The sequence below is a fragment of the Gymnoscopelus braueri genome, assembly GCF_963280865.1.
Source record: "Gymnoscopelus braueri genome assembly, chromosome: 20".
Classification (NCBI taxonomy): domain Eukaryota; kingdom Metazoa; phylum Chordata; class Actinopteri; order Myctophiformes; family Myctophidae; genus Gymnoscopelus; species Gymnoscopelus braueri.
This window is the reverse complement of record NC_137622.1, coordinates 25,532,307-25,551,179: the sequence shown is the minus strand read 5'-3', so window position 1 is coordinate 25,551,179 and position 18,873 is coordinate 25,532,307. Positions and strand designations below refer to the sequence as shown.

General features: G+C 42.9%; 1 protein-coding gene across 4 annotated transcripts in view; it reads right to left on the bottom strand.

Moving 5' to 3' along the window:
- fam13b (family with sequence similarity 13 member B) overlaps positions 1-18,873 on the bottom strand; it is an 80,265-nt gene that overhangs the window by 56,129 nt on the left and 5,263 nt on the right. For 2 of the 4 annotated variants that reach the window (XM_080416766.1, XM_080416769.1), the window contains exons 1-2: positions 3,876-3,921; positions 3,424-3,636 (exon numbers count right to left, since the gene is read on the bottom strand). In XM_080416766.1, the coding sequence (XP_080272892.1) occupies positions 3,424-3,636; positions 3,876-3,897 (235 nt within the window). In that variant the 5' untranslated portion in view covers positions 3,898-3,921. Of the gene's footprint in view, positions 1-3,423; positions 3,637-3,875; positions 3,922-7,488; positions 7,643-18,873 lie in introns of those variants that run through there. The other 2 variants (XM_080416767.1, XM_080416768.1) reach the window with 2 other exon arrangements.

The window sequence follows — 18,873 nt, the reverse complement described above, 5'->3', positions numbered from 1 at the left end:
GGCTACTGACTAAGCACCATAGTGACAGAGACGGACTTACCATGGCTTTGCTGCAGCCTGTCCACCATGCCTATGTTCTAGTACAACTATTCAAAACCATTTTAATTTCAAGGACCCCCAGTTTATTAATTTTTTACAATCTACACTGTAAAATCGTTTATTTAACTCTGAGAGTGTAAATTTCTTTGTACTTTTTCAGAGTTTCAGACCTGTAAAGGTCCAATTTGACACCTGGTCGTCCCCGGAGTAGCTCTGGTCCATAGCGTTAGAAGGAGTTCTCCTTAACGCTATGTGACTTTTCGGGCATTGCCCGCATAGCCCCGGTAGCACAGCCTCTCGACTGTAGTAAAAAAAATTAAGATCTTGTCAATAGAAATATTCCATTGACCAGATCTGTAGGGGGCGCAGTGGAGTAACATTAATTTTTTCTCCATCCGGTGAAATATTCTCTTTTCTGGCCAAAAAGTGTATTTTAGACAGGAGGTGGGGGGCTCAGAGTGTTCCCACTACGTAAAGTAGGCTTTCAACATATTAAAACAGTCTTTGTTTTGGTGAGTAGCGAAAGTGTATTTTTTATTTTCAATACAGTCAAGAGGCTGCTCTACCAGGGGTTTGCGGGCAATGCCCGAAAAGTCACATAGCGTTAAGGAGAACTCCTTCTAACGCTATGGAACAGAGCTATCCCCAGACCTACAATAATGTTGAGAACCAGTGTCTTTTTTTTGGTCGTTCTTAAGGTACTGTTCAATAAAACTTCACGAGAACACATGACATCATGACATACTGGATTTGAACATCTGTGTCACCACTCATTGCCCTAAAGATGTTTTGGGAACGTGCTATGTTGTTTTTCAAACACTAAACCAGTAAAGACATCACGATATGTTCTACATGTGGTGGCTGAACAGAAGGATAAATGTTCTTGAAAAAATATGATACATTTGACCAATATGTTTTCGTCCAGAGTATCAGTTTATTGCTGATGGTGTGCAACTTGATCGAGTAGAAACGGTTAAACTATAATGCACTTGGACCTTTTTTCTTTAAATGCATTTTTTATGCATTTAAATGTTGAATAGCCTTTGTGTGAGAAGACAAGGTATAGTTCATTTCATAAACCTCTCTTTGTCATCTTTCTCCACTGTAATGAAACACATAAAAAAAAACTAAAGATGCCAGAACGGTTTCACAAATGTTTGCATGACACCGGTGTCTTTTCAAAAAATGTTTGACTTTTTTTAATCTCTGAATGAAAAAAAAAAAATATATATATATATATATATACGAAACATAAAAGGGCATATATGCTTGTGTTAAAAATGGGTGCTGCATGACCCATAGCTTGGGAACCACTGGTTTAAAGACAAAGAGTACCTGAAGCCCATAGGAGAAATCTGTCTTAAAGTAAAAGACTAAGACACATTCATTACTTGAATGGCACAGGATCAAGTCCTGAATTTAGCTGCATTTTCCCAGTCTGTCTCTTCTGATGTGCAATCTGAATGTCTGAAATATCACCACGGCTCACAATGTTTCGGTTGAATGAATACAATCTTACCAAATACAACACCATGTGGGCTGCGATCCATGTGATACAACCTGACATACACAGACCAGACCAAAAATGGAAATAGCCTAACATTAAACAACACAGGACCAAATACACAAAAACACAATGGAGAACTCACTCCCGAAAGTCTAACCCAGAGGCATCACCCTGAGGATGCACAGTAAAATCCTCACTGTGTTACGTTGTGAGCTTTTAGATCGGTACACTGTTTTGTGGTTAAGTGGTTAAGTGGTTAAAGTCCAGTTGAGTTTCCCCGCTGACCTGACATTTGGTTAAGTCATTCTGAACGCAAACAAAACATCTCTTTTGTATAAGCAGTCCCATTTCCACAAATATTTGAAGAAGTACAGCATTAGAACACTCATCAGTACAGGAATGTCATTCTTCCAAATCTATTCCTGTTCTACAATTTGAACCACTGACAGAGTGAAAAGGTTAATGGTGGATAACCTTAACAAACACTGTGGGTAATCTGTCGTTAACATGACCCGAAATTATAAAAGGTTTAAGGCCTGTTGCCTCAGAGAACTGCACTGTTTTTTTATTTGTGCACTGGATGTCTTCAGAAACTCTTGACCATTATTTACCAGGACACATTTCTTGACAATTTAGCCAGATTCAGCAAGGATGTTTCTTGAAACTTTGAGAATATGTCTGGAATGACACAGTTAAGTGGAAGCAGGTAGACTCAGGGCCCTACCCAGTGCAAGCGGCACTTGGTGCAGTGCAACGGTGAGTTTACAACCGACGAAGTTGTCATTTTTACAGCCAGCGCCCACGTTGTCGAAAATACCAAATGATCTTGTGCCTATTCAACACCCACGGGCATGTTGATCTTAAAATGAGCTGTGGTCTGGTGCAATCAGGACACACCGCTATCTTACTTTTTAACCGGTCACCGTCAAATTTGGGGCTCCTGATGCATGGATCGCACAGCCGTCCATCCTGATTTAAGTGCGACAGTGAGCATATGTGTATTAAGTTTATATGTGAAGAATGAAGATAACACTGATCTCTCTTGGATATGAGGAGATACTAGACCACCAGTAGGAAGACGTGAATTTTGACAAGCAACATGGCATCTGGTCCGTTTCAACCAAAATCTGAATTCAACACAGTAACACTGATGTTCAACATGGTAGATTACATTTCTGAGGGACTCCACATTGAGCTTCAAAAAATAATGAATGACCTGGGCCTATTAACAATATATTGCATTAGGTACTGTAAGTGGCAGTTTTCTTTGCACCGAGACGAGCGGTGAGGAGAGAGGGAGGGAGAGAGAAGGGATAAAACGTACCCATGACTAATTCAGAGGTTTAATAGATCCCCAACCTCAGCGGCCAGATAACGCACTAACTAGCGTTATCTGGCAAAATTGGCCTAGATCGTCTAAATAGGGCCCTCAGTGTCACTGGTTGTTTTTACAGAAATCCTTAGACAGGAATTTGTTTTAAGTACAGAAACATTTGTCTACATGTGTCAGCGCTGGATTGATACAATCAGAAACTCATCATTGGCCACGATATTTGTCCACTTTGTCATAGTAGTCCAATATCGGTCCACAGTTTATTATAAATGCGAGTCCCCCCCGCAAAAGAAAACGTTTTGCCATGATAAATGATTCTTAAACGATATTGTTCAAATGCCAACACAGCAGAGTCACTCTGTCATAATCTTAAAATAAACTAACCATGACTGAGTTAAGCGGCTAGCATAAGAACTTCTAGACTGTAATATCACTGTTTAAGACACTTCATTAGTGTGTGTGTGTGTGTGTGTGTGTGTGTGTGTGTGTGTGTGTGTGTGTGTGTGTGTGTGTGTGTGTGTGTGTGTGTGTGCATGAGACGTACCGTGCTCGTCAATGTAGTCGACGATGTGTTTGACCAGCACAGGGACCTCGTGCCCACTCAGGGTGTGCGCGTGGGTCACCTCCTCCAACGGAACGCCAAACACCCGTGTGCTGCCGGCTGAGCTCCTGCCCTCGTTGCCTGGCAATGGAGACACGCTCTTCCTCATGGCCTCCTCCTCCTCCTCCTCACCACAGCCCCACCAAGACCTCACGTCTACAGGGAGCGAAAGAGAGGGGGAGAGAGAGAGAGGGGCGAGGAATAAAGAGAGAAGGAAAAAAAAAAAAAGTTGACAAGATTAACATCATAAGCAAAAGAGACAGATGGCGAGTGTGACGGAGTGAAGAGAGAAAAACAATAGTGACGGTTAGTATTGTTGCGAGTGGAGAAAAGGACAGACTGTGCCCGAGTCTATAACTAACAACAACATCCCATTCCCCTTCGGTCATACTCACACTGCAAGTCACACAACCTCATCCCTGAGCTCAGAGTCACACTGAAGACAACACAGAGAGAAGCATGTAACTAATGGCACACTGGCAGAGAGAGAGAGAGAGAGATAAGAGCGAGTCCCCTCCTCTTATGTCCACAAACAAAAACAACCACAACCACACACACACACACTCTCATAACATCAAGGAAGGGCGGATCTAACAATTGACCGCCCCCTGCAGTCATGTGACACAGAGATTGTGGGAGGAGGAGAGGGGGAGAAGAGAGAGAAGCTGCTAAAAGCTTACAGGTGAGCAGCACCTGACCAGGCTAGGAGGCGGATGAAAGGCAGAACGAGGAATTGGCAACTAGCCCACTGGATCTCAACGTTGGGTCTGTTACTCTGAGAGCGTACAAATGGAACCCAAATTGCACTGTAAAATGTTCTGGGTTTTTTTTTTACTCTAAGAGTGTACAAATGGAATACAAATCTACACTTTTTTGTTGTTGTTTACTCTAAAGCTTGAAACACACCAGAGGCGCAAGCACAAGTGCACGGACACAGATTTTCTGCCGCTCCATGTTAACGAATGCAACCGTTCTCACTGGCCGTGCACGCTCGCTCTACCCGCAGACCTGAAGATTTTTATTTTATTTTTTCGTCTCTAGGCAGGGGAAAAAAAGTTTTTCCACGCGAACACTCAGTGAAATGCATTGACCAGAAGTCCCGCTGTGGCCAGGTTTGGCGAGAACAGTCGCGCACAAACCTCCGCAAACAAAGCTTTTTTCGGTGGGTACCCAGCGCAAGAGTGTACAAATGGACCATTTGTTACACCGTGTGAGTTACAGACCCATAAGGGTCTATTTGGACCCCTGGTGGTCCCCGTAACCGACGTGCAACTTCTGTCATGTGTAGTTGGTCATGATCAACAGGTGCACAGTCAGACCCCTAACCTCTGTGTTTGTTAACCACATGAATCTGGTGTCACTATTTTGACCATGTCATTAGACGAACAGTCTAAAAAATAGCATAGCTTATAAGTATTATAGAAAAAAACAGATTCATGTGTGTCATATATATACTACTGTATGTCAAAAAGCTCTCTAGTCTAGGCAAATTGACACATTCATGCAACATATCTGCATTGAACTGGCAGAACTGTGCTTACATTATGAGACTTTTCTACTGAGTTTTACCTGGCTCTCCTCTCCCCCACAGTAAAGATACAGAGTTATACATTTAACCACTTAAAACTCTTTAGCGTTGCTGTCGGGCAGAAACCTCTTATCTCCATATTATAACTTTGTGTTTTTTCGTAAATTAACACCCTATTTGATCATACTACGGCATCACACAAAAGTATCAAAAGTAGCAGATCCACAAGCTCGAAACGCGGCTCGAAGCGACGCGCTTTGAGCTTGTAGATCTGCTGCTTTTGCCATTTTTTTATTTGAATCCTGAAAAGTAATAGTTTTGGACATATGAGGTTTCCACCCGACAGACAGATATACTTCGTTCACCAGGGTCCTATACTTGGCCCCCCTCCCTTTTATCCCACTACAACAAATCTCGTTGGCGAAAATAGCAGATCTACAAGCTCACAATGCAGAATGCATCATGGCGGGTAGTGAGCTTGTAGACCTTCCAATTTCACTGAATATACTGTATGCCTATTATTATGACATGCCCAGAACAGGATGCTAGGATTTATAATATGGTCAACTCTGAGAGTGTTAAAAGTGACACCTGCGGATCCATTTTGACACTTTAAAAGTTAAAGGTGTAAAAGAGCTGCATCAGTCCGTAAATAACAACAAAAGACACATTCAGAGCTCCGCAGCTGAATCTGTCGGCAACTCCAATTACAACGTGTAGAGTTGTTGTTATTAGGAATGAAAACAAAGGAGCACCACCAGAAGAGGGCTGAAGCAGTGTTAATATGTTGACTAAGACTAGATTAAGACTTTCAGATGACTAAATTTAAAAGTTAAAATGCTGTAACACTCTGGTCTCACTCTCAATGGTCATCAGTCACACTTGATGGTATGCGGTATGACAGGACTGTAACTTCTCTGCTCTCGTCACGTGAAAAGTGTCACCTTCTTCACAGCGGCGCAAACCAGTTTAAACCGGTTGAGTTTGTCCAACTGCAGCCGGACAGAATACACTTTTAAAACATGGATGTCAGACAGTCATGTACTTACTTACTAAGTACTGATTTAGAAGGCATTTAGAAGGCCTCAGGTCTTAATGGGTTACGGTGATGAAAGAAAGTGCAGTGAGCTCATGGATCGGCTATTTTTGTGCAAAAACAGCATAAAACAGGGCTGTGGTTACGCTGTTCTGCATGAAGATGAGTGACCCAACAGGACTGATCTCTCCCTATTTGTGTGTGTGTGTGTGTGTGTGTGTGTGTGTGTGTGTGTGTGTGTGTGTGTGTGTGTGTGTGTGTGTGTGTGTGTGTGTGTGTGTGTGTGTGTGAGTGAGCAGTTGTTGGCAATCATGTACATTTGTGAGAATGAATAATGTTTTGTTTCATGACAACGTCCAGTGTTGAGTGCACCTGTCTGTTTCATAATGCACAGTGGCTCAACAGGATCTTCTGTTCTTTTACTAGTGCACTGAACTTGTGTCATTTTTAGAGCTGTACAAAATAATTCAAAGTTTAAAAGTTTCATTCATAATGTTGATGTTGCGAGTGGGTCCGCGGGACCGGCCGGTGAGCCGGGTCCCAACGCGTCTATTAATGTTTAACCCATTTAGACCTGAGGCTGATTCTAAAATTGCCTTCTAAATCCTGACCTAAGTTTTCTGAAAAACAAAAACCCCAAAAGGGGTTCCCGTCTTGAAAGGTATAGTTACAAATAGGGGTTCCCGCCCTAAATGGGTTAAAGTAATATTACTTCATCTCAGGCTGATGGTAGGATTGGCAGATTCTAGCCCACATCTACTCCACGACGTGTGACGCCTGTGGGAGTGTCACAGATGAGCTTAGTGGGTGTGTCACAAACTCGCAAATAAGATACATAGAAATTAAAATGACTACTGTATGGAAACAGTAGAAAATATTAATGACGTTTGTAGGTTGTAGGTGTGAAATGAAGAATGACTTGTTCTGTAAAAAGTCAACATTTTCAAGTGTTAGGCCTGTAGGGCTGCAACTATCGATTAGTAACACAATCGATTCGTAACACATTCGATTCGTAACACATTCGATTGGATGTGTTACCATGGTTATATATGTTACAGTATGATTGGAAAACCAGTCAAATTGAAAAAGGAGTGCTCGTTCTCTTCGAGTTCACCACCCGGGGGGCGGGGCCTGTGACCGCGTGCGAGGCGGTGTTGACGTCTCGGAGGTACCGAGACTAGGGGGGGGGGAGACGATGATTCTGTCCCTATCGGGGCATTAAGTCCGGCGGTGCTTCGCTCTGCGGTGCCTCTCGTGGCTCAAGTTGCCTTCAGACAGCACGCCTCCGTCGGTGAAAGCGAGTGCACCTTTTTCAATCGAACTGGTTTTCCAATCGTACTGTAGCATATACACTGTATAGCAGCGACAGTTAGTGTGTGTGTGTGTGTGTGTGTGTGTGTGTGTGTTTGCATGTGCACGTCATCATGGTCATACTCTTACTCACCGTGTAGCAGTGAAAGTGTGTCCTATCCTCTCCTCCCCTAGCCAGTGAACCAGTCAGTCATCTATGGCTGCTTCAGGTTGTGGCAGAAGATGAGCCTATAATTCCTCATTGACGGACTGCTAATCCCTCGAGCAGGATCCTTCACCAGGCTACACTGGAAAAAAATGTAGAGAAACAGAGAGAGGGGAGGGGGGGGGGACAGGAAGGTAAAAATTAGCCTCACACAATTTATTGACGTGACAAAACGACGACACAGCAACTCAATACAAAAGTTTACCAAATGAAGGAAACAGACAGACTAGGGTGCATTGGACAGTATGTACACATGACACCCCAACAACAGTGCAGCGAAGCAGCAGGTAACCATCGGGCATACAAATTAACAAGTCCTCTTGAAAAGGACTGTGTGTGTCCTTTAGAAGAATAGTACAAAGGGGAGCTGGAGCCAGGTTTATACTGTAGCCCGGCCTCTCTGGCCTCCTCGCTTCACTTCGTTTTAGTGCCAAGAACTACAAAAAAGGACAAGGGTAACTTTCTCCTCTCCATCCTAACCTCCCTCCATCTCCTCCAGTCTCTACTTTGCTCCTCCTCTACCTCCCTCCCTCTACTTCTCCCCTTTCTTCCTTCCCTCTTCCCCTTTCTTTACCTCCTTCACCCTCTGCTCAGCCACACTCTTCAGTCCATTACTGCTCTCTGGTACGTTTCACCTCCGTCTTCCACTCTACCCTCCTCGTCTCTCCTCAATTTCCCCCTCCTCCTCTACACTCAAATCCCTCCCTTCTTGCCCCCCTCGCCATGATACTTGAGCCATTCAGGCTGTCCTGGAGTCAGCTGGAGGTGAGGGCACGATACAATAATTAAACTGACAGAGTGAGCTGAGAAACTATGTGTGCGCACGTTGCATGTGGCCTCCCTGTGTGCGTGTGTTGTGTGTGCCCCCACACTGTCACTTCGAATCTGTATTCTGTATCCCGCCTTCGGTGCGTACGTGCATCAGTTTGAGACAGTGTGTTCTGCGGCTTGTCAGTGCAGTTATGTCATCCTTTCCAGACACGAGCCTAAGGCAACATATCTTTCTATAGAGATCGAAGGAGAAAGTCAATGATTCAAAGAAGTCAAAGAGAAGAGGTGGTCCAATTGACATACTTCAAACAAATGTAATCTGTGTAATCAAACCAAAAATAATATAGGATAAGGATAGTCTGTCTAATAAATGGTGAGGTGTATTGGATTCAACCTGGACTGGAGACAGTAGACACTAGTATGGGTCCACACACACACACACACACACACACACACACACACACACACTTACTTTAGCCCCCCAAGGCTACGGAAGCAGTGCAAATCTGATGTGTTTGTTGTGCTCTCCCGCCTGTGGACTCGGATCTCTGCTTCCTCAATGCCCAAGGATGGTTTATTATTTATCATCACCATGGAAATAGACCTTTTAAAAACATCACTATAACCTTGTTTCCTCTCTCTGCTTCAGTTTTACCCTCGCTTCTCTGCCACATTCTCCCTTTCCTTTTAATTGAATGGAAGTCGCGAAGATGTTCCATTCATGCATGTGTATACCACGAATGCAAATAGATGCAAACACCAATCTCCTAAGTCAATTTGGGTCAATTTGTTTCACTCCCAGAGTTAATTGAGGACTTATGTGCTCATATGCATGTGGATCTGCTTGTGTGTTTTTCATTGCCTGGACAGTGGCGTCTATTTGATGCTGCCCTTCCATTGCACCCTTAGTATCAGTAGTCTAGATGTTAATAATTAGTGTGCGACTCTATTCTGCTCTTCCGTTCTCCTTTTTGAGCCTCTTCTCTTCCTTCCTGCCGCTGGTTCATCATTCTTGCATGCATTACGTAAGTCACCTGACCTAGTTCGGCAGTGTCTGTCTGCATCACCTCCACCATGTCAAAGAGGAGAGACAGACTGGCCTCGAGCTTTTGAGGACAGAAAAAAAATCTTTCCATTTTCTATCCAACTTTCTCGCTCTCCTTTTATGTCTCTGTCTGCCCGCCTCTCTACTAGTTCATCCCTCTCGCTCGCTCTCTCTCGCTCTCACACTATTCTTTTTCTTCTAACAAAGGGTGCTTTCTAACTCCTAATCAGGAGTCAAGAGGCTGTTGTGTTGTCCAGCTAACTGCTAATTAAGCACTCACTACCAATGATACAATAAGGCAGATTGTCTACGTCCCAGACATCTTCAATGACCCGTCATTTTTGTTATAATCAGAGGCCTGAGGGAGAGCAGCATGAATGCCACCTTGCTGCTGGAGTGCCAACAAATGAAGTGACTAGAATAAAACAATTCAACCGTGGTCGTGATCAGTTGTGGAACTGTATCCTGTAATAATATTATCATTTTAGCATCCATAGTCTTACAAATGCAGCCAGTCAGGCTTTTACAGAGGCAATTTAATTTTTTAATTTTAAATAAAATAAATAAATATCTGCAGCCTTTTATGATTCATACTTGCTTACTGCAGACAATACTTAACTGAAGCAAATCTAAACTACTAATGCTGAAAGATAAGGTAAACTCCACACACACACACACACACACACACACACACACACACACACACACACACACACACACACACACACACACACACACACACACACACACACACACACACACCCCTTTTAAGGACTAATGCATTAATCCTCGTCTGTGAACTCAAGGGGAAGCTCAGTATATTATCTGTATATGGCCTTTTAGGGACAGGATTAATTCTTCAGTGAAGTAAGGATATTATGTCCAAATCCACCAGACAACTTTCTCATTGCTCAGGACAACTAGGCAGATAGAATGTGGTATATCTTTAGTTGTATTGTGAATCACTAATAGAAGCATCTGTTAAGGCTTGCAGACCTCTTAGGGATCCCACCAAGGAGTCTTTCAGAATAACACTAAAGGGAATATTCCCACTGTATTTTGGATCTTCAAATAAACTTTACATACAGGTTATTGAAAAGGTATTTTTTTCGGTTGCGTAATCTTTAAGACAAAACCCTGGCAAAACCTGTTAACGGTCAAGGCTTGTGCATAAGCCTCTTTGAAAGGCAAATCCTGATATTGGAACTCAAATTCTGCTAAACAAATCCAAAGCACAACATTGACTTGCAATTAAAAAAAATCACAGGACGCTGCACTTTTTCCCAAGAGGTAAAGGTGTACTAAACTCCTCAAACCTGGTTCAGAGTCAGACCAAGGATTCACCGCTTTAAGCCCGATTAATACTTCATTGTACGAGGCTGTTGTGCACCTAGAAGCTGACCTACAACCTCACAACAACGTCGATTGTGAGCTAATACAGGTATGCTAGATCGCAGCGGTCTGAATTACCCTTAACTCTTTGACTGCCAGAGTATTTTCATAAAGTACTCCCCCAGTGCCAGCAATTTTCGTGTTTTTTTATTTTTATATTTTGAATTTTTCTCATGAAAATAATTTAAGGACACATAATGTAAAGACCCAGCACAAATCCGCCACTAGAGCGCAGCACATGACAGCTTGATCCATGTCGTTGGGTCTCTCTCACCCTTCTTCATAGATTAGACAAGGAAAAACATGAAAACGGATGTGACGTCCCCCCCATTGTTTTGATCGGCGAAAATTACGTTGTGATATACGACGGCGATGACTGATCGTCACCCAGACCATAGATTATAGAAGAGAACCGTTCCGTTTGTCCGTTATACCGTGTGAAAACCCGTTTATTTACCTATTTTGGACGAAAATGACTGGGGAAAAGAATCAAAAACCGGAAACGGAATCCAGGTCATGGAACCGGATGCAGATGTCCGTGAAGTAAGTGGAACTCGAGAATAACATTGAATATTAAGCAGCATAGCGCAATCAGAGATTAAACAATGAACGCGCGTCCAGCGCGTCGACGGCCAACTGGACAAAGTAGCACTTGACGCGTTATCGCGTCGTCCGCAGTCAAAGAGTTAATTAGCATGTACTGTGCAGTTCTGAACAGAAACTCATCTATGAATTTCAACTATGAAAATAGTTGAAATGGTTACGAGTTGTATTTGCTAATATTTGCATTTAATGTGCTATAAAAAAAGATTCTGCCAATGCAACACAGCCCTAAATATTGTCCCTCAAATGCCGCCCTGTGCTGGATGAAAACTGACCCTTAAATGTCTCAGAATCAGTCTCAGAACGAAACGTTTTAGAATGGCTGTCTAGGCGGTGCCTTAATCCCACATATCATGCGCGACAACCTTCTGCTACACAATGAGAAGCACTGTTAGAGAGAGACTAAAGAGAAGAAGCTGGGAAGAGAAACAAGAGGAGAAAGAAAAGGAAAAGAGAGAGGGGAGGGGGGAGAGAAATGAGCCATTGGCAGATAAAAAGGGAAAACCAAAATAAGAGTGTGGGGAGCGAACAGAGAACTAGAGTGTGAAAACCATTTCGTTATTATCGTTTTGATGTTTTCCTTCCTGTTCTTCGTAGTAGGTCCACTTTGCCCTTTATGTGTTGCGAATGTGAAGAACAACCACCATGTGTGTCCATCCAAATGCATCACAAATCAGACTTTATTTCCCTGTGTGATAGCAGACACCTGTGCATCTGCTCTCTCGTTGCACACTGAATAATTCCTGTGTGCAAAGAATCACATTATTTTAAGGACTTGCATCGTTCCCGACTTGCATGGCCCCAAGCAGGCAATATGTATAGTATGTAGTTATTTATCAGTTAGTTATGAGTCATTAACGGATAGTGAATTACAAATTACTTTTGTGTACCCACCAACATCCCTAATGATGGGGGGAAATGGCAGGAAACGCATAGGAATGAAATGAAAGAAGATCTCGCTCCTCAGAGCGAGATTTCCACCTGGCCTGCTTAGTGCTCACCTACCAGTGTCAGTTGTGGGTGCAGCTGCCAGGACACAAGAAAGCTGCGGTGAGAAATACTAGTTTGAACGACAAACATTAACCATGCATGCTACAGTACATGGGTAGCTTGACGCTATGCATCGCATGTAAACAGATGGACAGACACACCCTTTTGTGTTGATGTGTGACTGTGACTGTGACATAGCCACATAACCTAGGTCAAGCTATAGATATGTAGCTTTTGTACTATGTGATAATGAACGGCTGAAGCAGAACCACAGAATGTTGAATGAGTTGGTTAATTTAACCAAGTAATTTTTTAAGGCAATTAATTAATAGCCGGTTCCTTTTTAACATCCATACAATGTACATTACACTCATTCACACACCGACGGCAGGGGTACCTAAGTAAGGCTTCATTGGACGTGGCTTTAAGTGTCTTGCTGAAGGATACGGTCTTAAACACAAAGCCAGGTGGAGTCAGAGATCAAACCGGGAACCTTCCAATTAAAGCCGCTGTCTCTGGACATACGTGGCCCTGTTGGACTGAGAACAAACGTCTTCCTCTCAGCTTTCCAACTCTGTCTCAAAATTGAAAACATGCTCTGAATATGAGCACAGTCCACTGGCATCTGTGTCTGTCCAAATCTGTAATCCTGCACCATTTTATCTTTACTTCTTTTTAAAAAGGGGATATGGTGGTGAGCCAGCAAAATGGTAAAGCACGATTAAGTCTAATAATTCAAAAGATGGAAATCCTTCCTACTTTGATGAGCAAATCTCTGGGGTGATGAATGTGCACAGGCAAATGCTGATGCCAATGGCTAAACCCTCTACAGTCAACTGGCCTGTGCCACAAGTCTCTGACCCAGAAACAAACAAGCCCTGTGAACTTTAACCTCCTGGCTAAGCAAACCAACAGGAAGGGAATTAATGCCTGGCATTTGTGTGTTTTTGTGTGTGAGAGGGGTCATTATCTCGAGAGGTACAAACATGTGCATGACCTCACACAAAAACATGTGTGCGTGCGACCGTGCGTGTGTGTGTGTGCGGTCCAAAAGAATTAAGTTACCACTGATTTCCAAAATATACATGCAAAATGCAGGATCTTTCCATTTCCAACGACAAGATCCTGGTGGCTCCTGTTCCAACTGGAACTGTTACTTAGATAACATGGTGTCTAGATGTTAGGCTTCATGTTTACCTGGTATCCTAGTTACTTTTTAGCACTCAGGAGTAATTGTTTTCTTTGCACTCTACCTGACCATTTACCCTGTCATTTGTGACGACTTTGTAAATGGCCAGTCTAACAGTCTAATAATTGCCTAATTTGTAATTGTACACACACGCACACGCACGTTTACACACACACACACAGCAAATGCTCAGGTGTTTAATTAACCACTTGAACCACAGCGTCTATATCCTGGGTGGAACACAAGCCAAAAATAGCAGCTCTACAAGCTCACAACGCGTCGCGACGTGTTGTGAGCTTGTAGATCAGCTAGTTTTGGCACTGACATTTGGTGAATGCTGAAAGAAGCGGTCCGAGTACAGTTGCAACTCTGGTCCGTTTTACTAGTAATAGAGGGTTTAAGTGGTTAAAGCTTGTTGTCCAAGAACTAGTTTGTGCACATATCCCACTGTCTGTCACTGCCTCTCTCATACCAGCTACATAGTAGAATAATAACGTACCTACAGCAGCTAGGGGTCAAGAGTCAACGAACAGATGTGGTAGGGACTAAAGCTCACTACATACTTCCAACCGACATCCAACGTTTGTTCGGCTGGGTAGGCAATAAATACAAAATTACGTCATTCAGAACATCGGCAGTGACAGACTATCAGAGCTTTGTTTGGCTGTTCTTGCGCCTTCAAGATGTTCAGACTAGCTGAGGAAAGTTCAGCTACTGTGATTGGTCAGAACTTGGCCAGCACAGCAGCAGTGATAGTTTTGAAGAGAAGGTTAGGAGGTACTAGTCTCATGAGGCAACCTCCAGGAGGTACAAAGACCTCTGTAATCCCTCTCTGAGTGACAATGCATAAACACAACCTGTCGCAAGAAATGGCAGAAACTCTGTACATTTGTGACAGAATTTCCACAGCATGTAGGAGGGAGATCCAGCGCTGGCTGTAGTGTACACTGCTTCACTGGCTCGAGACGTGCTGTGGTGTTGCTAGGCAGATTCATTGAGCTATATGTGCCTCAGAGCTGAGTTCTGAGGCCTCTCCGAACATAATTTGGTATGGCAAACTGAAAAAGGTTCTTGTTCAGTTGGACTCTTGCCGCTTTAGCCCTGACACTAGCTGAGGTCAACATCAAAGAAATCCAGCAAAGCTTTCACTATTACCCAAATAGTAATAGTATTACACAAATCCAAAGATTGTGCAAAGCTCGACATGCGTCTGCTTGTTTTGTCCATCTATCTGCCAATCCAGTTGTCTATATTTGTGTTTCTGTCTCATCTACACATACTAGCAATGTCTATTTTTCCACCACTCTTGTTTGCAAGCGTTGGAGAAGTCTTAACATCTCTTAAGGTGACTCTCCATCAAACAGACTCGTTCAGGCTATTTCAGACTACTTCAGACTGCAACAGACTGGTATTTGGTTGGCAAAAGTTGGCATTTAGTCTGTCAGCCGACGTTCCCATTGAAATGCTAATGCCAGCCCAATGTGGGAACCAATCGACAAATAAAAAGGAAAAACAGCGCCCTCTGCTGTTCTTGAGAGATTACTTTCAGCCTAGCCTGGCTAGCGTTGCCAGGTCTGCTTATTATAAGCAACTTTGGGCTTGTTTCCCTGCAAAGTCACTTGTAAATATAGGGATGTTCCCAGCGTTTTTTCTTTACTGACGTGCAGTGGTGTAAAGTAACTAGTACATTTACTCAAGTACTGTACTTAAGTACAATTTTGAGGTACTTTTACTTTACTGGAGTATTTCCAATTGTCTATACTTTTACTCCACAACAATTATTTGAAATGTTTAGTTACTAGTTACTTTGCAGATATAAATCATTATAAAACATACATTAACCACTTTAGCCCTATTTTATATTTGAAAATAGCAGATCTACAAGCTCACAACGTGTTGCGATGCACCCGTTCTGAGCTTCTGGATATTTTCAAACATTTTAGTACTTTTACTTTTGGTACTTTAAGTACATTTTTATACCAATACTTTTGTACTTTTACTCAAGTAAATGTTGAATTCCGGACTTTTACTTGTAACAGACTCAGAGTACATCTATTGCATTGATACTTTTTCTCAAGTAAAACATTTGAGTACTTTTTCCACCACTGCTGACGTGTACACAACATTTTTGAAAACGGTTATTCGAATAATCAAAAATAAATACATTCATTAATTTATTGAAATTAACACCCAGAAAATAGCCAAAACTGAGCACATTTCGATCTATAAGGCCAAATCTAATTTGAAAAAAATATATTAAGAGTATATGAAAGCCAATTAAAATGTTTATACTATTGGAATCTTACACACCTGCTCCCAATAAATTACATCACCACAGCGCAAAAGTAGATCAAATCAATCAATCTCTCTCTCTGGGAGCGACAACGAGAAACAGTGAATGTAGGTTTTCATAGACATGGTCGCTTGTTTCTCTCACATAATCAGGCAACACCGACAGCCCTCGCTGCAGTGTTGTTGTCACTTCTTCTCTGCAACATGGCTACTCCCAGTCGGGCCCCAGTCGGCCAAAGAACTGAACATGTTCGGTCGGCTCTGGGTCGGCCGAAAAGGTCCCGACGGACCACCCGACGGACCCCTAACCGACTGGACGACTATATCGAACGCTTCCCGACGCCAAGTTGGCTCAAAGTCGGTCTGGTGGAGAGTGGGCTTTAGGAGAACAATTATAGGACAGGGCAGTTGACTTTTCTCACCAGCATATTCTAATACCACATAATCTTTATTTTTACCAATCTTGACCTTGCTGCACAGTAGCCTCAACAGAATCTAGTGCTCTCCTACATGCACACAAGATAAAGACAGAACACCACACAAACGCTTGTTAAATTTCAACATTTAGCATAGCAAAAGTATACAATCCTTTTGTGTCTGTCTACTCGTTTATCTACCAGTCAACCTATTTTTGCATATAACCTTTTGTCTGTCTGCATGGTCAAAAATCTCATTACTGCTCTTATTTGTATTTAATCGGCTGCCTCTGCTATCTGTTGCAAACAAAGCTACCTCTGATAGGGGCTTACGAACACATAATCGGAGCACAAAGACTACCAGACAGACTAATGGCTCAAGGTTTATTTACAGTGCAGAGGGGGGGAAGAGAGAGAGAGAGAGAGAGAGAGAGAGAGAGAGAGAGAGAGAGAGAGAGAGAGAGAGAGAGAGAGAGAGAGAGAGAGAGAGAGAGAGAGAGAGAGAGAGAGAGAGAGAGAGAGAGAGAGAGAGAGAGAGAGAGAGAGAGAGAGAGAGAGAGAGAGAGAGAGAGAGAATGAGAGAGAGAGAATGAGAGAGAGAGAGAGAGAGAGAGAGAATGAGAGAGAGAATGAGAGAGAGAATGAGAGGGGAGAAACCTGTGGTATTTATCTGATCGAGAGAAGCCAATAGAGGTAAAAGAAGAGGCCACAAGGTGAGAGGCATGCAGCCATGTAAAGAAAAGAGTTGTAGGGGTGGAGATAGATAATGCAACGGGGGAATCCATAGCACACATGCATGTTGTAATACAATATCAATATTTTGCCATCGTTGTATTGATTATTTACCGCGAGGGAGCACGGTCGATTTTGAAATGGTTTTGAGTTGTATTTTTTTGTACCACCCTTAGATGACAGAATGACTAACAGGGTGCCCGGTGTCCTCCAGTGAGGGCATGGTGTTCTTCCAAACCCAGGTTAACACCTTGATGACTTACCACTGCAGGGGAGAAGCCTCTGGCAGGATGCCAGAGGCTTCTCTCCTGAAGCCCTTGGTGTCCCTTTCGCCTTTCCTTTGTTCTATTTCAATAAAGACAAAATACAAAAGGGGAGTGGACTGCCCACTCTGCAGAAGAGAGGAAAAAAGACTAATACGGCAAGATACTAAAGTGTATTTTGTCCTTGACTAGCAGCAGCAGCAGCATCAGCATCCTGCCCTAGCCTAGTTTGGCTGCTGCACCCAGCCTCTCCCGTCAGTGATAAATTAATAAGCACATGTCTTCAGGGGATGGGAACTTTACGAGGCCGCCTTATCTCCAGCCCTCGCCTGGCAACCACACTACCTTCCTTTCTTGTACTTTAAAAAAAAAAAACAATTATGAGAGAATCCAATCAAAGAAAGGGATATTCCTGTGTCATCACAAAGTACAGTTAGTATAGCGCAAAAAGACTGATGGGTGGAAAAGAGAAGTCAAAAACAGGTGGGAGGGGCCTTGTGTGCTGGCGGAGCACATTTCAAACACACAGCTTCTTCGGGATGTTACAGAATTGAGAATTCCCATTATTTATATATAGAAGCATAGTAGCAAAGGCTATTCTAATCTAGCCATAGTAGCTCAGCATGCTAGAGCCTCACATCCTGGCCAGGTTTCCCCCAGGAACAGTATGTACTGGTTGGTGCCGGTGCTAAGAGAGATTCTGAGAGGAAAGCCTGACCCTGTCCAATGTGGCTCACATGCCCCGTCACATGACTTCACGTCTCTCTCATAGTTCTGGTCTCACATATTCCATATATCTACTATGCAAATGTGGCACACAACTAATCTTTGATGCACTGAAATAAATAAATGCTGTCGTTTTGCCTACTCTGGTGGTGCGTCACACGCTGGACGTGGCACCTGCAAATGTGGGAGTGGAATAGTGCATTTTGAATTTGACGTTTGCGTACAATTTGCCTGTCTTCCTGTTCTTGCTATCTGGGTGAAGGGTCACATACGCTGCTGCGCCGCCTGAGGGTTGATTTGCAATCAAAGATTTCTTCATCTTTCCCGAGCACCACAAGGAAATCCATCATGTGTGCTCCTATGTTTACACCTAAGGCACAATATTTTATTTATTTTGTGTCAAGGACACATTTTATAACCAGGGTTCGCTTTTGGCCCTATTCGCAGCCTTATTTGTATTTATATTGTAGTTTAAACACGACTGAATTTGGATAGTACATTGTGATATTACTGACCAGCTTGTTTGTTTATTTTGGATGAAATTACATAGGGTGGTGTGGTTCCACTGCTGCTAAAATAATGAAGACAAATTCTTTGAGTTGATTACCCTTAGCAGAGCTCAGCCACCCTGTCTGAGACAATGACATTCAACCTTATTGATTCAGTATTGACGCCATCTCTCGCTCTCTCTCATACGAATGGAAATTTCCACACACCCGGTAAGCTCAATACCAGCCAATACCCTTTGCCGGGCTGCAGGAGCTATTGCTCTGTCTCGCTTGTTTTATTTCAGATGCAAAGCAGCATAATGAGGTGACACAATGATGAAATAAGACTATAATACAGGCACATCAATTGTCATGTCTGTAATTGAAAAAGAAGAAAAAAGACTTA